Source organism: Falco biarmicus, chromosome 4, assembly GCF_023638135.1.
Source record: "Falco biarmicus isolate bFalBia1 chromosome 4, bFalBia1.pri, whole genome shotgun sequence".
NCBI lineage: Eukaryota > Metazoa > Chordata > Aves > Falconiformes > Falconidae > Falco > Falco biarmicus.
The window spans coordinates 73,575,453-73,596,184 of record NC_079291.1 but is presented as its reverse complement, the minus strand read 5'-3'; the positions used below and the strand labels follow the sequence as shown (position 1 = coordinate 73,596,184).

General features: G+C 40.3%; 2 protein-coding genes across 6 annotated transcripts in view; one reads left to right on the top strand and one right to left on the bottom strand.

Moving 5' to 3' along the window:
* Nucleotides 1-1,878, bottom strand: part of GTF3C1 (general transcription factor IIIC subunit 1) — a 42,314-nt gene extending 40,436 nt beyond the window's left edge. For both annotated transcript variants that reach the window (XM_056335224.1, XM_056335225.1), the window contains exons 1-4: nt 1,635-1,878; nt 835-1,044; nt 493-669; nt 64-207 (exon numbers count right to left, since the gene is read on the bottom strand). In XM_056335224.1, coding sequence (XP_056191199.1) covers nt 64-207; nt 493-669; nt 835-1,044; nt 1,635-1,855 — 752 coding nt within the window. In that variant the 5' untranslated portion in view covers nt 1,856-1,878. The remainder of the gene's footprint in view (nt 1-63; nt 208-492; nt 670-834; nt 1,045-1,634) is intronic.
* Nucleotides 1,879-1,953: 75 nt separating this feature from the next.
* KATNIP (katanin interacting protein) overlaps nt 1,954-20,732 on the top strand; it is a 65,804-nt gene continuing 47,025 nt past the window's right edge. The window contains exons 1-8 of one of the 4 annotated variants that reach the window (XM_056335227.1): nt 1,954-2,173; nt 2,824-2,900; nt 4,841-5,010; nt 9,397-9,467; nt 13,365-13,499; nt 15,492-15,753; nt 17,159-17,308; nt 19,365-19,528. In XM_056335227.1, coding sequence (XP_056191202.1) covers nt 2,839-2,900; nt 4,841-5,010; nt 9,397-9,467; nt 13,365-13,499; nt 15,492-15,753; nt 17,159-17,308; nt 19,365-19,528 — 1,014 coding nt within the window. In that variant the 5' untranslated portion in view covers nt 1,954-2,173; nt 2,824-2,838. Of the gene's footprint in view, nt 2,174-2,823; nt 2,901-4,840; nt 5,011-9,393; nt 9,468-13,364; nt 13,500-15,491; nt 15,754-17,158; nt 17,309-18,828; nt 18,910-19,364; nt 19,529-20,732 lie in introns of those variants that run through there. The other 3 variants (XM_056335226.1, XM_056335228.1, XM_056335229.1) reach the window with 3 other exon arrangements.

The following is a 20,732-nucleotide window of genomic DNA, read 5'->3' as shown; positions in this document are numbered from 1 at the left end:
TTTCATCAGAGTAAATGGTCCCAGTCTACCCAGGAGATTTTGAAACGCCTGAGTGGCACATACCTATCAACATGAAAGCGAGTCAGAAGTAGAAGAATTGAGTGTTGCTGTCCTCCACTTGGTAGCCTTATGACATGGGACTGCATTGTTATGAGACCGTTTCTGTCCAATACTCTTCGGTGATAATGAATTTTTCCAGCATCCACTCTAAAGGAAAGACGGAAAGATATCTATAGGCATAGGAACTTTTACATATAAAATATATAAATTCTAATTATTATAAGGAATAATTATAATTATTATAAGGAAGAGACAGTACACTGCCAGCAATACGGGCTCAAAGAACCAAGTGCTCATGGTAGTAAGGATGAGACACTACCAATATAGACAGGAGTTTAAATCAACACACAGAAATTCTTAAGTGGAAAGAACTTTATAAATAACCAGTGGAAACTTATTAGCTTTAATTCATATAGCAAGACATAAACTTACTTGAAAGCCCCACTGTGAAGGTCCCTCTGAAGCTCTCCTTGCCACCTAGCACGACCTAAGCGCTCCAATATACAGTAGGAGAAGTCAGGGAGTTTTAAGTCAGGGTCCCCGTCCCAGCCTATTAAAGCTCTGTAACGCTGGTCTTGGGAGGCAACAATGACAAGTTTCTCTCCCCACCTAAGAAACAAGGGCAAGTAATAAATTATTATTAGTTCCATGAAAGCAGAGAGATCAACCGCTTTCCCCTCGGAAACACCATTCTTGATATAATCTGCAAAGAGAACTAAATTTTAAAACTTAAGTTAAAAATCTTCCAATGCCCAATATAAGGATTTCACTCACTTTTCAACAGCTTCTGTATAAGTATAACATGGCTGCAAATCCTTTCTCCTTATCTGATCAGTGATATCTACTCTCTCTTTAAAATACTGGCAGGAACCTTGTATGCCATCTTTATTATCCAAAATCATGTGGACAGGATAAATATCATTTGAAGGAACTGGATCTCTTTTGGTTTCCAGTATTCCTGTTTCAAGGTCTATTTCTTCATATCTGAAACAGAAGCAGAGAGCCAACATTTAACCGAGCAAGGGGAATGTGGAACTGAAATATAAGATTGTCGCAGACAATACTGATAACTCTATGAAATACCTTGGAAAAACTAAATTATTTTGAAACCTCAAAACTAGAAAAAACACAAAAGAGCAGAGCTGCACTCCTGAGACCGACCAAGCCTTATCAATGTGCAGTGTGTGAGGCAGGAGACAGCGAATACGTTATTTGATCTTCAAAAATTCAAGGATGTTGAAGTGGTGGGAATAAAGGCAACATATACGCACACTAGTTTACAGAAAATACAGATACACCCACCGCGACGAACGGGGATATATAAGTTCTGCTTGTATGCTCGTGGTCAACAATGCTGCAGCCCCGCCAGGACACCTGCTGAGGCCTCCGGCCCCGCTCGGCCCTGCCCGCAACCAGCCAGCCTGGGGCAAACCCCAGCGGCCCTACAGGCGGGGCAGGGGCGGCGGGGGCAGCCCCGGGGCGGCTGGAGAGCCCTCAGCTGCCCCCAGCGGAGCGGCCAGCCCCTCCCAAGCCCCACGGGAGGCTCTGGCCCGGCCCGGCGGAGCTGCCCTCACCGGTCGTGCAGGCGGAGCGGCGGGCGCGCCCGGGGCAGCAGGTAGAAGCTGACGTCGGGCTGGGCGCTGAGCGCGGCCCAGAGGAGCTGCTGCGTGGCGGGCTCCAGCGGCAGCGGGAAGGGAGGCCAGCGGGCACCCAGGCGGTGCCACAGCGCACTCAGCGTGATACCGTCCAGCCCCTCCAGGGCCACCTCGTCCAGCAGCACCCACAGCGCCTCCATCTCCGCCGCCGCTTTCGGCCGGGGCCGGCGCGCCGGAAGTGAGGTCACCAGCGCGCCGGTAACCAAGGGAACGCACAAACAGGGCAACGGCGGCGCGGCCCGGCCCGGCCCTCCCTCCCTCCCTCCTTCCTCCGCTGCTCTGGTGCGGGGTCCGCGGCCCCGGGGGCGCCCCTCAGCCCGGGGCCTGCTGGCACTGCGGGGGCAAGGCCCCGGGCCCTGCTCTGTCCTTCGGGAGAGCTGTTGGCTCAGCCCTGACGCTGCTGACCTCGGCGCGGGCGCGGGAAAGGGCAGCGTTTAAGCAAAGATACTCTGCGGTCGGTAAGAGGCAAAATACAGGGTTTGCTTTTTTTGGTTGCGGTTTTTTTTGGTTTTGTTTTTTGTTTTTTTTCTTTGGTAGAGAGCTAAATTAAGTGTTTCGGTGGTAACTTTAAACTTCAAAGCATATAAGAGGGCACCGTATCACAACTTGCAGCAGCGACTCTGGGATACTTTTGGTGGGAATTGCTGGAAAAGTTCATGTTTCCTCAAAGGCAAGCAAAAATCTTTAAATGAACACCTTAAATGTGTACAGCCTCTGCAGTGAATAAGTTCAACAGTTAACTGCCCATGTGAGCAGATCAGGAACATCAGCCCACAGCTGGGCTTCGGGCATGGCCCTTTCAGCTGGCGCCTCACAGTTGACTTGCTCGTCAGTTCTCAGATTGCAAACTCATTATAGCACATGCCTTCCATTTTTCATATTTATACGCTCTTCAGTAGATTGTGAAGGGTTCTGAAAAAAAATAAAACAAGTAATATCTTCTCTGTTCTTCAGGAACTTTATTTATTACGCTGTCAGTGTTACACATTATTGAAGGAGGAACTTTTTTCAGTTTATAGCATTTCTGTATATTGAGGGTGCAAAACCAGTAGTACTCTATAATAAATAATTTCTATACTTCAGCGTGACGATTACATTCTCATTGCAGCTTTATGTTAAGGACATGGTGACTAATTTTGATGAAAAACATGATGAATACTTAATATACCTTCAGCAGAGAAACCGGTAAGATACAGAATTGTTACCACCATTGAGTATGTAATAGCTGTTGTGTACTACCTAACATAGTAGCTAATATCAGTAGTTGTGAATATTAATTTAAAACCTTGGGTTTTGAACTTGTGATGCAAAGTCTGACTTGCTGTGTTTTAAAACATTCAGCTGGTTCTCTTTTCTTCCCTTTGTTTGCCAAATATGTCAAAGTTCTTATTTCTAGAGGTGATCAGAGTATTTCTTCAGCATACTTTAAAATACAAATAAATTTGTTACTATAATTGTTTCCATGGTTTACAGGGAAGATTTTTGTTTCTAAAGCAAGAGGTAGATCCAGAAGTAACTGGCAGCTCACACTGTGTGAAATGTTATGAGGCAAGGATTTTAGGTTGTCAGAAATACTGAAAATTGCATGCAAAAGTTGCTAAAGTTAAATGTGCAAAGTCAGGTTCTGCTGAGGTGGGAGACAAGGACATCTAGGTTACTTTTGCAAACTTCAGTATCTTTCAGACAAGTTTAAAACATTTCTTTTAATCTTTGTTCATAGGAAGCTTCCTGTCATTGTACGCTAGAGAGATGAATTTTCACAGGTTAATTCAGAAGGGGAAAAAAAAGAAAAGTCTACAGAACTTTTTTGCTGGATTCCCCCTTTTACCACAGGTCATAAGATTTGTACTCAAATTCTATAACAAACTGAATGGTTTGGTGAAAAGACAAAAAAAAAACCCTACAAAAGCCACAATTATGTTAGATCAACATCCAATTTTTGTGAACATGGGTTTCTTTCATATAGTCTCCTAAAGTGTTTTTAGAAAAGCGTAAAACAAAATATTTAATGATTGGAACAACTTGCATCCCTGTTATCAGAGCCCTAATACTGAATTTTGTTGGAAACAAATGCCACTGAATTACAACACGACAAGCAGGTGGCAAACCATACCTTGCAGAGGAGGCATGCTGGATGTGTTCGTGTATTGGGCATAACTGGCAGGTTTGGGTAGTGGGGGCTGCAGAGTAGCCTGCGTGGGAGCAGGTCAGGTACTACCCTGGGCCAGTCATGGCTGGTTCCTGCTGCATCAAAACTAACAGGAACAGCCCATCGTGTGCCAAAACATCATCAGTCAGAGCAGCCTGGCGTGGATTTAAGAGAGTGGTGGCGACAGGGTGCTCCTGTGGAGGCATGCTGCCTAGAGGGCTGCTGGCCACGTGGCTGGGGACAGGCTGGGAACACACTCATGTCAGTGCAGATACACTCCTGGGGAATTTTGGCCTGTGGATTGACCCACCCTGGAGTCAGAGGGAAACCAGGAAGCAGCCTGCAGGGGCAGGTGCAAATTGTCACACACATGCCCCAACCTCCTGGCTTGCATGTCACCCCACTGAAGGAATTAGGATGGACTGAGTATAACCCATGGAGAAAGTAGGGAAGATGAGGACTGGAAGAGGGAGGGTAGGTGTTTCACTGAAGCTGAGCCTGGGGATGGGCGTTATTTAAATATTATTTTAACCAGACTTTAATTTCCTGGTATCTCTAACTGCACTATTGATTGGGGACTTTCTCTCTTAAGTTTCAAAACACAATCCTTTTTTTGTCTTGAAAAGAGCTCAACCATTTTTAAGCTTTTTAATGTTCTGAGTAAAACTCTTAAAAATTGTCAAGAAGAATGGTTAAATATGCTAAATACCAAATGGAAAAGATAATGGGAAATGAGAAGGAACATGGGAAAAAAAAACTCAGAAGGGAGAGGCTTGGTCAAACTTCATATGTCACAGCGTGTGGGTACTCATACAAGCATTACTGAACAGGAACAGATCCTGGAAGCTATGTTCTGAAATTATTTGAACTATGAAAATATTTTTCAGCTTTGATATTGTGTGTTTTTGTATTTATTGCTAGCCTGATCATCTGTATATGCACTACATAAGGATGAATTATTATCCTTTCTACTCAGGCTACTGGGACGTTTAAAAAGAAAGGATCCTGTACAAATCAAACTGGAACAGTTAGAGCAAGGATTTTCTCTGTATCTGAATGGAGCTAATTCAGAGCTGAGAAATTACCGTAGAAAAATCAAGTCACATGGCTACCTTAAAAATGAGACAAAGACCACCAGGACAAATGGTGAGTTATATGAGAGTTTTACAAAGGCTGCAGTCTAGAACTATTTGAAACATTTACTCATCAGAGCTGTAATTCAGTCAGTGAGGTTACTGATCAGGCTGTGATAAAGAGGTGGCAGCATTTGAGCTTCGTGGAATGAAATTCCATGGGAGTCTTTCATCAGAGTATTTAAGCTGGTTGTATGTAAGGAAAGATCTCTGCAGCACCTCATCAGTTTCTCAGTTGGTCCCTGACTAATTCTGAAGTTTAACTTCCCCACCTCTCCGTTTGTTAAACGATTATAACTAAAACTAGTTAGAAATGTATATAAACTGTCAGTGTAAAATAATGCTATACCTTTGTCTGATATGTAATACTGTTAATAGGCTTTAAAATCTGATGGACTTCAACGTTATCTAAGTCTGTTGCCCTGTAGACAAATGACATTTGATGACATAGGCTACAATCAAATTATATCTGGTAATAGCTGCATTAAGCTTATAAATTTTGTTTAAGCTATAATAGTTGTCTTAAAAAGACAGCTAATCTTTCTTTAAATATTTGAAGTAAAGAAAATCTACCATTTACTGCCAGTGATTAGCCGACTTTACTTAAAAATGTGTGTTTTGTTTCTAATTTAAGTCTGTCTGTCATAGAGAGCAATGTAGTGACAGGAATAATTTTGCATGTATGAAGGTATAAAGTCTGAGCTTGCTGGCCTAATCTATTTAGCATAATGAAAATTGATTTCACTAAATCCCTGTGTAAAGCAGTTCACCAACTGTAATCTGTTATTCTCACATTTGCTACAACCTGTCTATTTTACAGTCTATTTTTTTAATCTATTGCTATGTAGATAGTGTCTGCTTAAGTTTTATTTTCACCTAAAAATGAAGACAAAGTTTAAAAAGTTATTTAATAATATATTAGGGTTGAAAGTTTATTAATCTCAACAACACTGGAAGCTAACTTTATTTTCAGTAAGTGTTCTAACCATGACTTGATTTTTTTTTTTCTTTGTTTTCCTGCTACACTGGACCCATACTATTTGTTTTCAGGTTTAAATGTGTTCAGGCTTAGCTGGCTACTATGTAATTTCTTGCGGATTGTATGGATGGTGGTGGGGAATTAGCTATTGGCCTAGTTTCACTGTTTTGTGTGAAAGTAAAATCTCATGTGTAATGATGCAAAAAAGTTCATGTTCTTGGATATTGGAAAATGGAGGAGATTGTGTGCTCTGTCACACTGGGATGTTGTACCTTTACATAGCTAAAGAGAGTGTGAACCAACATCTTTGACTTTTTGCTCCAAAAATTGTGCAGGGATATTGCGGCAGCAGCTGTAATAGAACTCTGTCAGGAGAAATTTCCTCTTGAAAGTTCTGCTGTGCAGCTGTTATCTCTAAGCTTAACTGAAGTTGTTCATTTTTATGGTTGCTTAATGCCATGTGATTCAGTCAAGGCAGAATACTTCAGCTTGTCTTAGGGACCTTTAAAGACTTGAGTGGCAGTCACTGTTCCTCTCCTCAACTTCATCAACTCAGAGACAGTAGCATTCTCTGCAGAAGAGAACTCGGTGTTTTGCTGTTTCTTACCTATCCGATGTTGTTATTTTAGACACGTGTAGCTGCAGTGAAAGATATCAACTGAATCATCATCCTGTCATTTTTCTTCTTCCATTTGATTTTGCCACTAGGGTCCAGAGTGGGAGTCACTGGGGATCTGTATAAGCTTCTTGCCTGGGGGTAGTACCTTAGCAATTCTGTGGTCTGTTTCATTTCTAGGCATTTATTCCTAATGATTGAATATGATTTTACTTACAGAAATGATTTCTCGCTGAGATACAGCACTGAATTTTCTTCCCTATCCATCTCCCATGAGAATTATTGCATCATTTATTATTTCTAAAGCATTCGTCTATAGAATTAGTCTTCACTGAAAAATTAGGAATGTGTGATACTTAATAATACGGAATGGGCACAAATGCCTCTTTGTGGTTCCTGAAAGTGTCATCATAATTCTGTTTGTCTGGACTATTTTCTTTGTCTGTGTTCACTAGGAGTAATTCATGATAGTAGTGATTGATAAAAATTTTATGCTTAGGCTTGGTAAATGAATTAAAGTAAACGATGAGCTTATAAGGTAATGAAGCGGGTCTTTAGGTATACTGTAATTTCTTTGGGTGTATAATCCAGACATAGTTTCACAGCCATGTGTGTACCTTCAGTGAATGTTGGTGTGGTCACAAAGGCATGGCTTAAAGGTAACGTGGGGTCTCCTTTGATTATGAAGGATATTTTGGTGATGTACTGCTCAGTTCTTGGCTATTAGAATAGGCACTGTCAGCTCAAGTCTCCATGGGAATGACACCAGTGGACCTATTTTGTGTGCCAAAAGAGGCAGTGGTTGGTATTCACATCCCATCCATCCCATGGAGAAGGATGTTTTTGTTCTGAAGTAATGTTAGTAGTACAGACAACTAGCTCAGCTGCATCAACTTCTGCCTGGGATTTGAACCACTATTTTTCCTGGTTTTGAGAGACCTAGTCGCATGAATCCATCACAAAATACTGGGACAATTCTGAGAATCGAGTACTCAGCAGTGGTAGCATGAGTCCTACCCTGTTCCCTTTTCCTACTTGTATTTGTAGGAAACGAGTGGCCTTCTGGGCAGTTGCTTAGGAGCTGAAAGTGAAAGATGCTTCCAGTTCTGTCCCAAAGCAGTAACTGAATAATCAGACCATGCTTCTAGCATTGTAATCTCAGGACAGTTCACTCTCAGTGCCAGAAGAGCCCCACAACAATCAGCAGCAGCGGTGGTGACTGCAAAGTCTTTCTGGAGCTACTTAGGAATAGCCTGGTAGAGTAACAGGAGCTCTAGCTGGAAGTTGTGTTTTTCTTCCTTGGAGTGCTCTGTTCCTTTTCCCCTCTGTTTTTAGTCCTGTTTTGGGCCTGAGAGACAGACACTTTGCTGAAGCAATAGAGAACAACATCTTGTACTTCTTGATTTGTAATTATATGATCACTCTGAATTGACATAAGCATACACTGTTCCCCCAAGAACAATCCTACTCTGTCGCTGTCCTCTCCTTTCTGCTTGTACCAGCATTTTTGCAATCTCCTGGTAAACTAGATGACAAAAATGACTACAATTAAAAGTAATCTTTATTTTCTGTTTTTCCTCAGTTAAAACTTGCCCATATCAGTTCACTGAACGGTTTCTTGCACAGGTGCATGTAGGATTGTCCAACCCAAAAAAGAAAATGTGGTATTGAGAGCTGTAATGAGCAACCTGACATAATTTTGAAGTAAGCCCGGCTTTGAATAGAAAGTTGGACTAGGTGACCTCCAGAGGTTCCTTCCAAATGAAGTCTCTCATGATTCTATGACCTTTGTAGGACAATTGCTTCTTTTATTGGTAGTGCCAGTTTCTGCTGCCTTAGGTTGACCATTAAATTATGGCTTAAAGAAAAAAGGTTTTGCATCAGCTATTTTTCTCCACTGAGAAGAAATGGAAGCTGTAAATCTGTCTTGGACATAGGAAATGAGATGTCTTTATTTAGGATGCCTTTGAGAGTGTTGGTGCTGTCCTTGCTCCACTGAGGATGCTGATGTGATCTGAGGTTTGTCTCTTTGTCTCAATCAAAGTGTCTTCTCAGCAATCCATTGTTCCACTGTAAGTTGGGACCATTTCCAGCACAGGAACCCATAGCTCTCCTTGAACATACACAGGATTTTTGCAGAAATTTGGGAACCAGCTCTTCCATGCCTTATAAATGAAAGAAAATTATTGTCCTTCGTTTATGATTTGTACATGAAGAGTCCTTCTCTGCATGGTATGTTAAATACCTAATGCATTCTGTTTAAGCTGCCAGTATGTTATGTTTGCTTAGTTTGAGAGTAAATACACACAATTCCTTTGTAAACCCAGCAAGCATATTACCTGTTGTTCACCAGAACCCCATCTATTGGAGACTGCCTTCAGTAGCATGGGTTCTGGGCTCCGCTGGCTTCCTAAGACAGCTTACTGTCTACCCAGCTAGGAGTTAGAATGATGTGTGCCCCTATTCTAGAACATATTTCTATACTTTCATATCAGTGAATGTGGGGCTTCACTTGCTGTTAAGCTAATGTATCGTTAAACAATTTATTCTCTTGAATACATGTAAGCATGACTGTCATCAAAGAGGTTCAAAACTCCTGCTACTAATGCACAACTAGGCAGTATCTGAAGTGGAATGCCTTTTCAGTTGTTGATACCATTCACATGTCAAAGAATTACTCTTCTATCCTCATCTGTAGAAAAAACCAACCAAACATACACCTTAGTTCCTGGGGGTTTTATTGTCAAATAGCATATTTCTATTTTCTGTCTTCTCATTCTTTTCTCTACGTTCTGAAAAAGCAGCCCAACTAGAAGAGAGTGAATGCAGCACACCGACTGCACCAAGGAAAACACGGCGCAGAGGTTGGCTTCAGGTAAGAAACATTTTGAAAGATTGCATCTTTCAAGTAAGTCTTAGATTGTAAATAATTTTAGGGACAATCTGTTGCAACTAGTACATAGCAGGCAGTTGGGATTCTTGTAGAACCTGATTCTTGGTTTTGTCTGGATACTGAGTGACAATGCAAAGTGATATCCTGACCGGTTTTGTATCTACTTCGATGCTTAAAGAGGCAAATCTCATTGAAAGGGTCTGCTTTCAGTGACATCTGTGACAGAAACTTTTGTAGTCTTGACATGATTGGCTCAATCTGTCCTCTAGCAGAAGAGCTGTTGCGTGACATCTCTGCTGGCAAGCCTAGAGGTTAGCTAGTGCAAAGGATGGAGAACCTCATTTTGGAGACACATCCCTCCCCGTCACTGCTGTTTTCCACCCTGTGATAGTATTAAGGGATACAGAGGTGTAATTTGCATAGCTTGAGTTGTAATTTGTGACAGATTCTTGTAGATCAGAAGAGAAGAAACTGTATGTAGGTAATAAAAATACCCTGTCAATAACAAATTTGGAGCCATGAGCTACATAGTTGTTGGTTCACTGGACAACCTCAGTGGTCTTTTTTTCTTCTGGTCTGATGAAGGATCTGACTTAATCTGTTAAGGAGTATGACTTAATTAACAAATGTGAATTCTGAACAACTGAGATATGTCACCCAAATAATTACACTACTTGATTAGCGGTTGCTCTGGCTGGATGTCCAGTCCATGCTTGAGTGACTGGGAATCAGGGGTCTGTGTCATGCAGGTTTTCTTTTCTTTCAGCAAATTTTGCATATTCAGGTTTTAAGGCTGTATTACTTTATTTATTACCTTTACTGCTTAGATGAATTAATTTTCTCAGCTGTTGTTTACTCAGTAGGTCACTGCTTACATACTGGCCTGTCAGAACTTGTTTGCTAAATTTGCCAAACATGTGACTTATCATAACCTACATCATTCTAATCACAAAAACCAAATGAAGGTATCTCCTCTGGCTGGGTGGAAAAGTTAGCCAAATATAGGTAGCTATAGTGTAAACTAGCTACTACTTGAGACTAGCTTAGAATGATACCTTAAGTCTTTATCCGATGAGATGGAAGGATAACAGTTATAGCATCTCAGTGACCAACTGGAATTATTTAACACATAAGGAAATGTGCAACTGTAGAGGAATGAAGCTGGGTTAATTAGCATTGATAATATACAACGGTGGGTTGGCTTCAGGGGCTGTGGGTTGACTGATGTAGATAAGTTGCAGCTGTGGCTGGTTCTGTTAAGTGGTTGAGAGCCAATGAAGAGGGAGCAGAGAGAGGAAGAAGCAAGAGAAGAGAGAGTGGGCTCTGGGTGAGGAGAAAGCAGCAGAGGGACTGGCATGAAGAGTGTGTTGGTATGAGATGATAAAAGACCTTGTTGCAGCTTGATAGTTTGGAGAGTGCTGCTACATGCAACCACTAAGGTGCAGGTTGTGCCGGACAGCAGTTTACTTGCCCAATAATTTGCCCTGTGGGTTTTTTGGATAGCTAGAGGACCTAGCAATTAATGATCAAAACTGTCAAACTTAGGCTGTGCTAAAGTATGTTATAAGGTGGGAAGACGGACTTATTGAAAGAACACATTCTGTCAAAAGCCAAGTTGCCTTAGGATATTCCCTCTGGGACATTGCTGCTCCTGGCACTTAAAATGGTAGGGGAGTGTATGAACACCAGGTAACCAAGTTTAATATCATTGCACAGACTTTTGGATCATGTTACATTTATTGAAACATGAAACATTGTTCACTTATGAGACTTCCCCCCATGGAATATGTTTGCGGCAGAGTTCAAAAGTGTGGGGGGAAAAGTTACTTACAGATAACTTTATTCCTTGAGAGAGGTATATGCGCTTCCTGCTTTCTGGTTTGTCATCTTCTGGAGTACTAAAATTCTGTGGTATGGGAAGATGAGTTTCTCAAATCTTCTACACTTTTTTAGCCATGCCTGAGTAACTGATAGCGTGCATACTTTGATTGCATCCTAATTATGAAGTAAAACAAATTAATTTGAACCATTTTCACAGCCGTGTCTGAATTTACAAAGATAAAGATATCTTTATGCTCAAATGCTTATGACATAACGTTTCCTCCTCGTTATATTATACACAAGAATAATGCATCTTCAAAAAATTGCAGTTACTTAAAGTAGTCATTTTCATGCATAGACGTTACAGAATCACAGAATTATTGTGGTTGAAAGGGAACTCTTGAGATTACCTAGTCCGATTCCTGTGCTCAACCAGGGTTGGCTAAAGCAGTTTGCCCAGGGCCACGTCCAGTCAGGGTTTGAATACTCTGCAGAGGGAGACTCCACATCCTCTCCAGGAAACCTGTTCTGGTGTTTGATCACCCTCACTGTAATTTTTTTTTTTCTACTGTTCTAATGGAATTTCATGGTTTTTTTTAAATTTGCATTCATTGCCTCTTGTCCCGCCAATGAGCAGATACCCATCAGGTTTTTATACACATTGATGAGAAGCCCCAAAGTTGCCTTTTTCCCAGGCTGAAAAGTCCCAGCTTTCTCAGCATCTCTGGTAGGGCATCTTTGCTTGTCGCCTCCTCAATTCTGTGTGCACTTCAGAAACCTAGATTGCTTGAGCCCTGCTGTGTTGTCTTTCCAGCAGATATCAGATTTGTTAAAGTACCCCCTGAGGACATGGGTCTTTGCACTTGCAAATTCTTCCCGTTTTTTGAGGAAGGTCTCATCTACTACTGATCAAGTGGTCTATAGCAGATACCCGCTATCACAGCACCCATGCTGGTTTGCCAGCTACTCTTGACTCGGAAGCTTTTGGCTGGCTCCTGACCTGTTCCTTGCAGAGCTCCGTACATTCCAGCGCTCTCTCACATTAAGGATGACAGTTCCTTCTCACCTACTTAGCCTGTCTTAAAGAACCTCTGTCCGCATCCATGCATCGCACCACGCTGGTCTTGTGAGCTATTCCACCATCTCTGTAATCCCAGTGAGGTCATAGCCCTGTAACCAGATACAAGCTTCTAACTCATCCTGTTTGTTCCCCATGTGCTTGTTCTCCATTAGTGCAGGTGTGTCGCGACGGAGGGAAGACACAGTCACTCAATATGAGTGATCAGCAGACTTCGTTTATTGTACCTTACAGTCACCTTTTACGCCTTGTTATAATTAGCTCATACATATTACAAAAGTTAAGCTCATTATTGGTTAGTTGCCTAAATACCAAGCCCGCCCCTAGTTTCTCTTCTTTAGTTATCTGTTCCCACCTGCAACATTCTTTTCCCACCGAAATCTTCCTGTTTTTGTGTAACAAGAACAGCCAAGGATAGTGTATTTTTGCTTTACTTCAGATAAGCTGAGAGCGATGTGCATTTTTGTCCAGCCAGCTGGACTGTGTCTATGTGACCCTTTTCAGCTAGCCAGTTATCCACACAGGTGCATTTCAGAGCAGCACCCAAGCATGCTGGTTCCTCAGAAGAGGCTTGAAGAGCTTTTGCCATAAGGTTGTTCCACCAGCACCTCTTTACATGTCTCTGCTTTAAGTGATTCCACTTCAGCTATTTTGTTGATTGCTTTGTCCCTACTCATACCAGTTTTTCACTTACCTGGTGAGGTGGGGGGGTGAACCCTGATGGGCACTCACTTTGGTGCCAAACACATAGTGTGTGCTGGGCCTGAGCTGCTCTGGGGATAGCAGCAGCAGGTGGGGAGCCTGACTAGGGCAGTTATACCGTAATGCAGGGACCTGAAGGTGAGAACAGAAACCTTCTGTGGAACAGAGGGTAAAAGCATTGCTTGATCTGGTATTGTTCTGTGAATGTGATGATTATTCTTTTTGTACAGCTGATGGCACAAAAGATGTCTAATTTCTTTGAATGCTGCTTTTAACAGAAAACTGTGGAGATTAAAACAGAAAGAGGGTCTAAACTCTGCATTAAACCTCCTTTTGAGTACTCAGAGGATTTTGAGCCTTATGAAAGCTTGAGTGTGGAGACAAATGGTGATGATCCTCTCCGTTGCTCCCAGGTACAATTGGCAGTTGCTTTCTATTCATGGTATTATCAGTTGAAATGTGAATGGGCCCAGGTATCAGTCTTGACAAGACCATGCAAACCCAGTATATAGTGTTTCTTTTACTAGATGATTATTGCATTGATAAGATGTGACATAAAGAAAAAAAGAAAAGAAAAAATGTAACTACTTGGAAAATCTAATCTCAGTCAGCAATGCTGTAACATGTTAAGTCCTAATTTAAATGAGTATTGTCTTTGTTGGATAGAACCAAGGTGCTTTATGCAGGTAGGCTCTTTCAGTTCACTTAATGGTTGTCCACATGAACATCTCGTTGGGTTAGAGAAAGCTTAAACAACAACTTTTTCTGGGTTTACGGTTTTGAATAGCCATGCTAAAATTATTGTATGTCATTGTTTTACCTAACAGAAGTCAGAGTAAAGTTTTAAAGATAAAATCAATACAGTTGCTTTCCATCAGGGGTTGTTATTGTATTGGCTCCATTGTTTGACAGTTCAGCCTTTCAATTGATTACTAATTGTTCTAGCACACTTCACAAATGTCTTGTTCTTAAAAAAAAAAAATGAACAAAAATTCATGAATGTTTTTCTGCCTAACCAATTAATGACATCAATAAAACTTTTCTGGGTAGTGGAGTAGCATCTATATGTGAAACTGTCTACAGATGTTGCCACTGACATCAGACAAACTTCCCAAACATGTTTTCCTAGCTTGTATCTTTCTACCTTTCCTGCATTGCTTTTGAGCTTGTGATTACTGTTTCTTGCTCTACAAAGCAGTAACTTGTTTACAGTGATAGATATTTATAATCATTTATGTGTAAGTAATAAACTAATAATTTTAAACCAAACCCCCACTTTTCTTCATATTCCAGATGGAAGTACTTTTGGTTTTCCTGAAGCTATAATGTGTTTTCTTGAATGTCTTCTTATAATGCAGATGTTATGAGGTTTCCAACAAAAAGGAAACCTGTACAATTCCCTGTCAAATAGCTAGAAATATGACTCTTGACTGTCATAAAGACACGCTCAATATCAAGCCTTAGGTTGCTTATAGACCCTCTTTTGAACCTAAGCTTGCCTGCTCTTTGTAATATGTTTCTGTCAACATGGATTTCCTAACAAGTGTATCTGTAGCAGAAGAGCAGCTTGGAGCTTTCATGGCAATCCAAACATACACTGTCACAGTTCATTTGTACCTAAGATAGCTTCAGGTTTTCATTTTAATCGTACGGTTTGCTTACCTATACTTATCTCAAAACTCTAATACCAACAAAGTAGGGGGGGAAAAGGGAAGATATGCAAGGTCTTTGCCTTTTGCATTCAGAAAAACACAAGGTTCCCCAGCATCATCTGTGCTGTTTGTGGCATATGCTGAGAGGCATGGAAGTTTTTTCCTCAGTAAATTTCAAAATAGATAAATTTTTGCATAAAATCCTGTTACAGTGTGCCCACTTTAAAAAAAAATCTGTGCAACCTGGAAGCTTAGTCCAGTAGAATACAGCTCTTTCCTACTGTTTTTTGAAGCACAGACGTGGACAGGACAGGACTATTATCTATCCAGTTGCTTATTGCAGTCTTGTGAAGGTACTTGGAAAATCTGGATTGCAGCTAGTCTTCAAATAGCAAGTCAAAAGATACAGTAATCTGACTGTGTGAGACTGGAAAAATCTATGCCCTTGCTCTCTCCATTGTTTGCCTCCTGTTTGTAACTTGTTCCTAAAAATTGGTTTAGTGCATAAAAATTCCTTGGCCTACAGGATTTTCCTGCAAGGATAATGAGAATGAATAAAGGAATTGTAGGATGTTTTTTCTTTACAAGTCCTCATCAGAGGAGTAAAGACACGACATAGGAATATGAATATTTTTAGCTGCATCAGGGCTCTGAGTTCATGAGAAGATTCTCCTGGTGGGGGAGAGGCAGCCACATTGGTTTATTTTAAAATATGTTTGAGCTTTTCTGATAAATCTGTTTGAATTGTACCAGAAATTGAGAGGAAGCTTGCAACTCAGTACAGAAGAGAAAAGGATGGAAGAAGACTGTCTTAGTGATGATTATGATTCTGTTGAAGAGGATGTGTTTTCAGAACCATCTCCCACTGAGGAAACAATTACAAGCTTTGGAGACCTTCAGTTGTGTAGCAGTAGATCACTGCAGAAAGAAGCTTCTGAATGTCAGGATGCTGGGAGATGCTCTGGCCTTGATTCCAGTGCCCTTACTGTGTTGGAGTTCAACCAGGATCAAAGTAGTAAGCCTCTGTCTATCATACGCTGCTACAGTACTAGAATAATAATAATTATTATTATTATTTGAGAGCATTACTTTTAAGGGAGTCACTGCTGGTTAATTGTTAATGGTTACCCAATACTTTCATAGTCTTCAGCAAACCTGTTTTAATCTCCTGACTTGAGAGACTTGCATCCTCTTAATACTATATTAAGAATTTTTTTGCAAGCATAAATATATAGCCCTGGTTAACACACTTGCATTACCAGCCTTAGACACTTGAATTAAGACTGTCTCAGACAGTCTGTGAGATTTCTCCAAAGGTTATTATTTTTTCAACATATTATTGAATTGTTTTTGCAGTAATCCAGGCAGCCAAATCTTCCCAGTCTCGGCTTTCTCCATTTCACATCCTGCATGCTGGGTGCTTGTCGTCATAGCATGTGCTGTTCATCCCTGGTGAAAGATGTATTAATATGAGAAAGCAAACATATCTGGCTATAAGCCACTTCTTTTTTTGTCAGGTCTTCTTCTTAAGAGACCTCAATGTCCAAACCCAAAATGAGTTACTAGGTCTCAGAGATGTTTAGCTTGTTAAAGGTAGAGAGTTCAGGCAGAAACCAGACCTTGGTCTACCTTCAGTATTTCTCAGAATTTCCTCCCCACTCATTTCGGGTACATTCTTTGGTTTCGTTTTTTTGTTTTGTTTTTCCTTCCCCCCCCCCCCCGCCTTTTCCTTATCCATAGTTAATTGCTTAACTTAAGAGGAACAATCTTTGAACAAAGTGAGTAAAGGAGTGTTCCTCATTATCACAGAGGTGAGTGGAGTGTGAATGTGAAGAGGTGGCAGAAGAAGAGGTAGGGGAACAAGGGATGGAGCCACAGTGAGAACAAGATCTTCGGTAGAGTACATGATTTGGTTTTTTCCAGAGAGAAGTTTCAAAGCCTGTGATGAAAACAATGGAGGCATTAATAATTCTCAAATGAAAAAATGAAAAAGTACTCTTATGAACTACACTAGGCAACCCCCTCCCCCTTTGAAACTTCTAAATAAGACAACATTTTCGTCTGTCTTTTAAGGATATATTTTGGTATAACAATGTTAATAAGTGACATGGGACTTTTTTATTTTTGCTTTTCTTGACAGTAATGCAGGTAAGTATCTGGTATGGATAAGAGATATTGGTACCTTATAACGACATATTTTATTTTATTCCATGAATCCAGTGCCAGCCATGCATATGTACTTCTACATCAATAGAACAGAGTCAATGAAAGGGAGGGAAGGTGGAGGTTATCACTTTAACTATGCCAGCATAATTAAAGTGGCAAAATTTTAGCAGTTAAGATCCCACTAAGTTTTCCCTGACTGGCAGCTGCTAAATACATCTGAAGTTGATTATTTCTGTTCCCTTATTATCTTGCAGAAGGGAAGCCACTACGAGTTCTCTCTGCAAAAAGAAAAGATAATGCTGAAATGTACATTCCTGTCAAACCAGCTGTGGTAAAAAATAAAATCACTCGGCCACTCTCTGCTGAGTTCTTGCACCAGAAAAGACATGAAAGAATTTGTTCTAGTAAGAAATAAGAAAATTTAATGTCAATAAGAAAAGTTTTCATGCTTTTTTTTTCCTCTCTGGCTCAGATGTAATTTCGGCACACATCTATCATTATGTGATTTTTCTTAGCTGTTGTCCTTTCTTCTTTTTGTTGTTGTTGTTACCACCTTGAGTGTTTTGGCTTGAGTAATATCGTGAGAAAGTCCACAGCCTGTATACTTGAGTCTTTGCTACATCTTCACTACCTTCCTTTTCTTCTTGCTCCCACAGCATAAAACTTTTTCCTCTCCCTTTCAGTCCTTGTGCTTGCTCTGCGTTTTCCACCTTCCCCACAGAGGTCTGTTCCCTGTGGTATCAAGAGACGTGTGTCTTCTCAAAATCAGCAATTGACGCTTTGGTAGAAGGCTTTAACACAATGCATTTATAGCAATAAAGGCATAGTTTTCCACAGCACAGCAAAACTAGCTCTGTTGCTGCTTGGGTCTGTACTTGAATTACACCTTGAACAATGCAGATCAGTTTCCAGTGCTGGGTAGATATGATGGTATCTAGTACCATACTGGAAAATGTTTTTCCTGGACTGGAGAACACCATTTTGAAGGCATCACTGCTTATTCTAGAAATCTATTACTAATGTGCAGTCTTGATCTGGGCTAAAAAAAAAAACCAACCAAACCCCAAATCTTAGGGGCTGAAATCATGGCTGCAGTTGTTACTCCAATGCAGTCCTTACCTGAACAAATCCAATGAAATTGAGTTTTGAAAGGTCTGAGATAAAGTTTTCAGACTTACCATAGTCTGTAGTTAAGACACTTTTCAAAAAAGCAAAATCCAGACGTGTCCCAAGAAAGCAATAGAGCTAAGAGTTTTGAAAAGTCAAAATATTCATTTCTTAAATTGGCAGGAAACCAAATTGAGGAAAAGAAACTAATTCTTTTTGGCTTCAAAATAAATCCTCTTTGTAGCTTCTGAGACCCTCACCCACCATCTGTCTGAGCAGATGCTTGCTTTGACTGCTTTCCAAAGGTGGGTGTAGCATTTTCTCAGGTTATAATAGTGCTTGTTAGAATTGTTTCTGTCCAACTATCACTTTAAATCCTTACATTAATTACATTTCTGGGGGGTGTTATAGTACAGAAAAATAAAAGGACTTTATTCTGTCCCTGTGTTTGCAGAGGTGACTAATACTCGTTGAAGTTTTTATGGGTGTAGATGGCATAGGGCTTAAAGAGTGTGAATGCATACAAATCTCAGTTCGATTTTAACTTCCTATCTTTTCAAAGTAGACTTCTTGTTACTAGCATCCACTGCCATTTTACTCTCCTGCTTAGTAAACCTCACTGCAGCATTATGACCACACTTGCGTATTAGGCTGTTCTTCAATATTTTTACTTGATCTAAATGTCTGCACAACTTCAGTCTCTGTTCTTCTCTTGACTTTTGAAGTTCTTGAATGTAACCACTGTGCTTCTCTTTCAGTCCAGTCTCAGATCCTCTACTGTTAAACTTTATTTCCTTTCTTTTAAACATGTTTATAGGCTGTGATGTTTCTATTTCTCTGTGGTGTTTGGGAGGATTGGGATGCATATGGGCCTTTTGATAACTACTTAAGTGATAAGGTAATTTATTTTGCTTTGCAAACAGCAACTCCTGACTCCCCTTGTTTTTCTAGAAAACTCTGGGGATTCCTCCAAAATAGCTAAACACCCCAGATACATTGAAAAACTCTTGTGTGCTGAAATTATATATACTTCTTTTTCAGTGAACTGTTACGATGCATTTCCTTTAAATACCAGAACAAAGCAAGTACAGAAAATCTTAAGGCATAAACCCTATGTTTTTCACTTTTCTGTTCTCCTCTTATGATACCATTTCAGCTGTTGTCTAAAGTAGATGTGACCTGGAATCTCAATAAAAACAAATTAGAGCAATTCAGCCTCGCTTGGAATAGTTACAGACTGCTAGCAAAGCCCTGCCTCAGTAACTGAAGTGGATGTTTGAAACGCGTGCTGTTGTAATGTTCCGTACTTGTATGTCTGGACAAATGAATATTCCTTCCTTCTTTTTGTGGCAGGACCATTAAATCGACCAGAACGACCGCTTTCAGCAACTCGAAAGAATGTGTGTGAGGAGGATCCTGATTTCTCAGTTATGGCTGTGGTTAAAGCAATGCAAATTGAAAATGAAGTCTTGCAGACAGATTGGCAAAGGCAGACAGTTTCCACAAGCTCTCCAAAGGTATGGTGAAATACAGAAGAGGGCTGTTTGATCAAGTAGCAAAATCTCAGTGAATTACTATCTTTTACATATTAAGATTGTGTATGAATGAATGGTGATGCCTCTTTAAGCGTAATTGAATTTGTATTGTTCTTCTGTAGGGTGATTTTCTTTAATCTGCTTCCCCAGGATAGCATCCCACAGCTCTCTTGATTTCAGGGATCACTGAGCAACTGATAGACTAGTCACAATATGTATAGACATATGGCTTGAGCCATTTTCATTCTGGAAGCTTCCTAAATGAGATAATGTGATTTCAGTACCAATAAATCTTACCTTCTTATTGGGCTTGTTAATATGGGCACTGTTGCCTGTTAATACATGCTCTGCTTTTGGAGCAGAGCTGTCATGTACACTGCTACCTCTTAGTGAGGAGGAGCTGGTGTGGGTTTCCAGCACCAATGTGTGTACATCTCTTAGATCAAACATCTGTGTTTAAAAACAATTAAAACCTCATAAACAAAGAAAACCACAAAAATCCATTCCCTTCTGATTCAGGTCAGACCATTATTCCTTGTTAAGTTAAAGAATAAGGAGGCATAAAGAAATTTGAGCAAATTTACAAAACTCTCTGTTACGGACAGTGTTCATGGATTCAAAGTCTGCTTCCAGTTTGGTGTTTAAGAGACTCACTTTTATAGGAAGGAGAAGAGATATGCCTAGACATTGTTGGAGGTGCTCATTTGAACACTGAGGGTTTCCAAGACAGCTGACAACTTTTACCTAAGCTGATGCTCTCTGAAGTTGTGAGTTGGTGCTATGATGAATATCCACTGTCATCTCTGAGCTAACATTAGGTTTCTGGGGAGTTTTGGTTAGGAACAAAGGTGAAAACATTCTTTTACTATAGGTAAGTACTTTACGTATGGTTTCACTATCTAGGTCAAGTTTTCAATCTTATTTCTCTTGGTTTTGAGATATATATATATATATATAGCTTTGTGATTGAGAGAACAAATTCCTTTGAATATTCTCATATAATATATCTTCCCGCTAACATTAGGACTGATTTTAATATTGTTGTGCTTAAATGAAAAATAATTAAATAATACCTAAAACAGATGTAATTTTGCCCTGACACTTGAGATGGAGTTTCAAAAAACCCCTGCAAGTTCTCAGTCTTAAAGCTGACCTAACTGATCTTTCAGAAGTAATTTAATTTTGC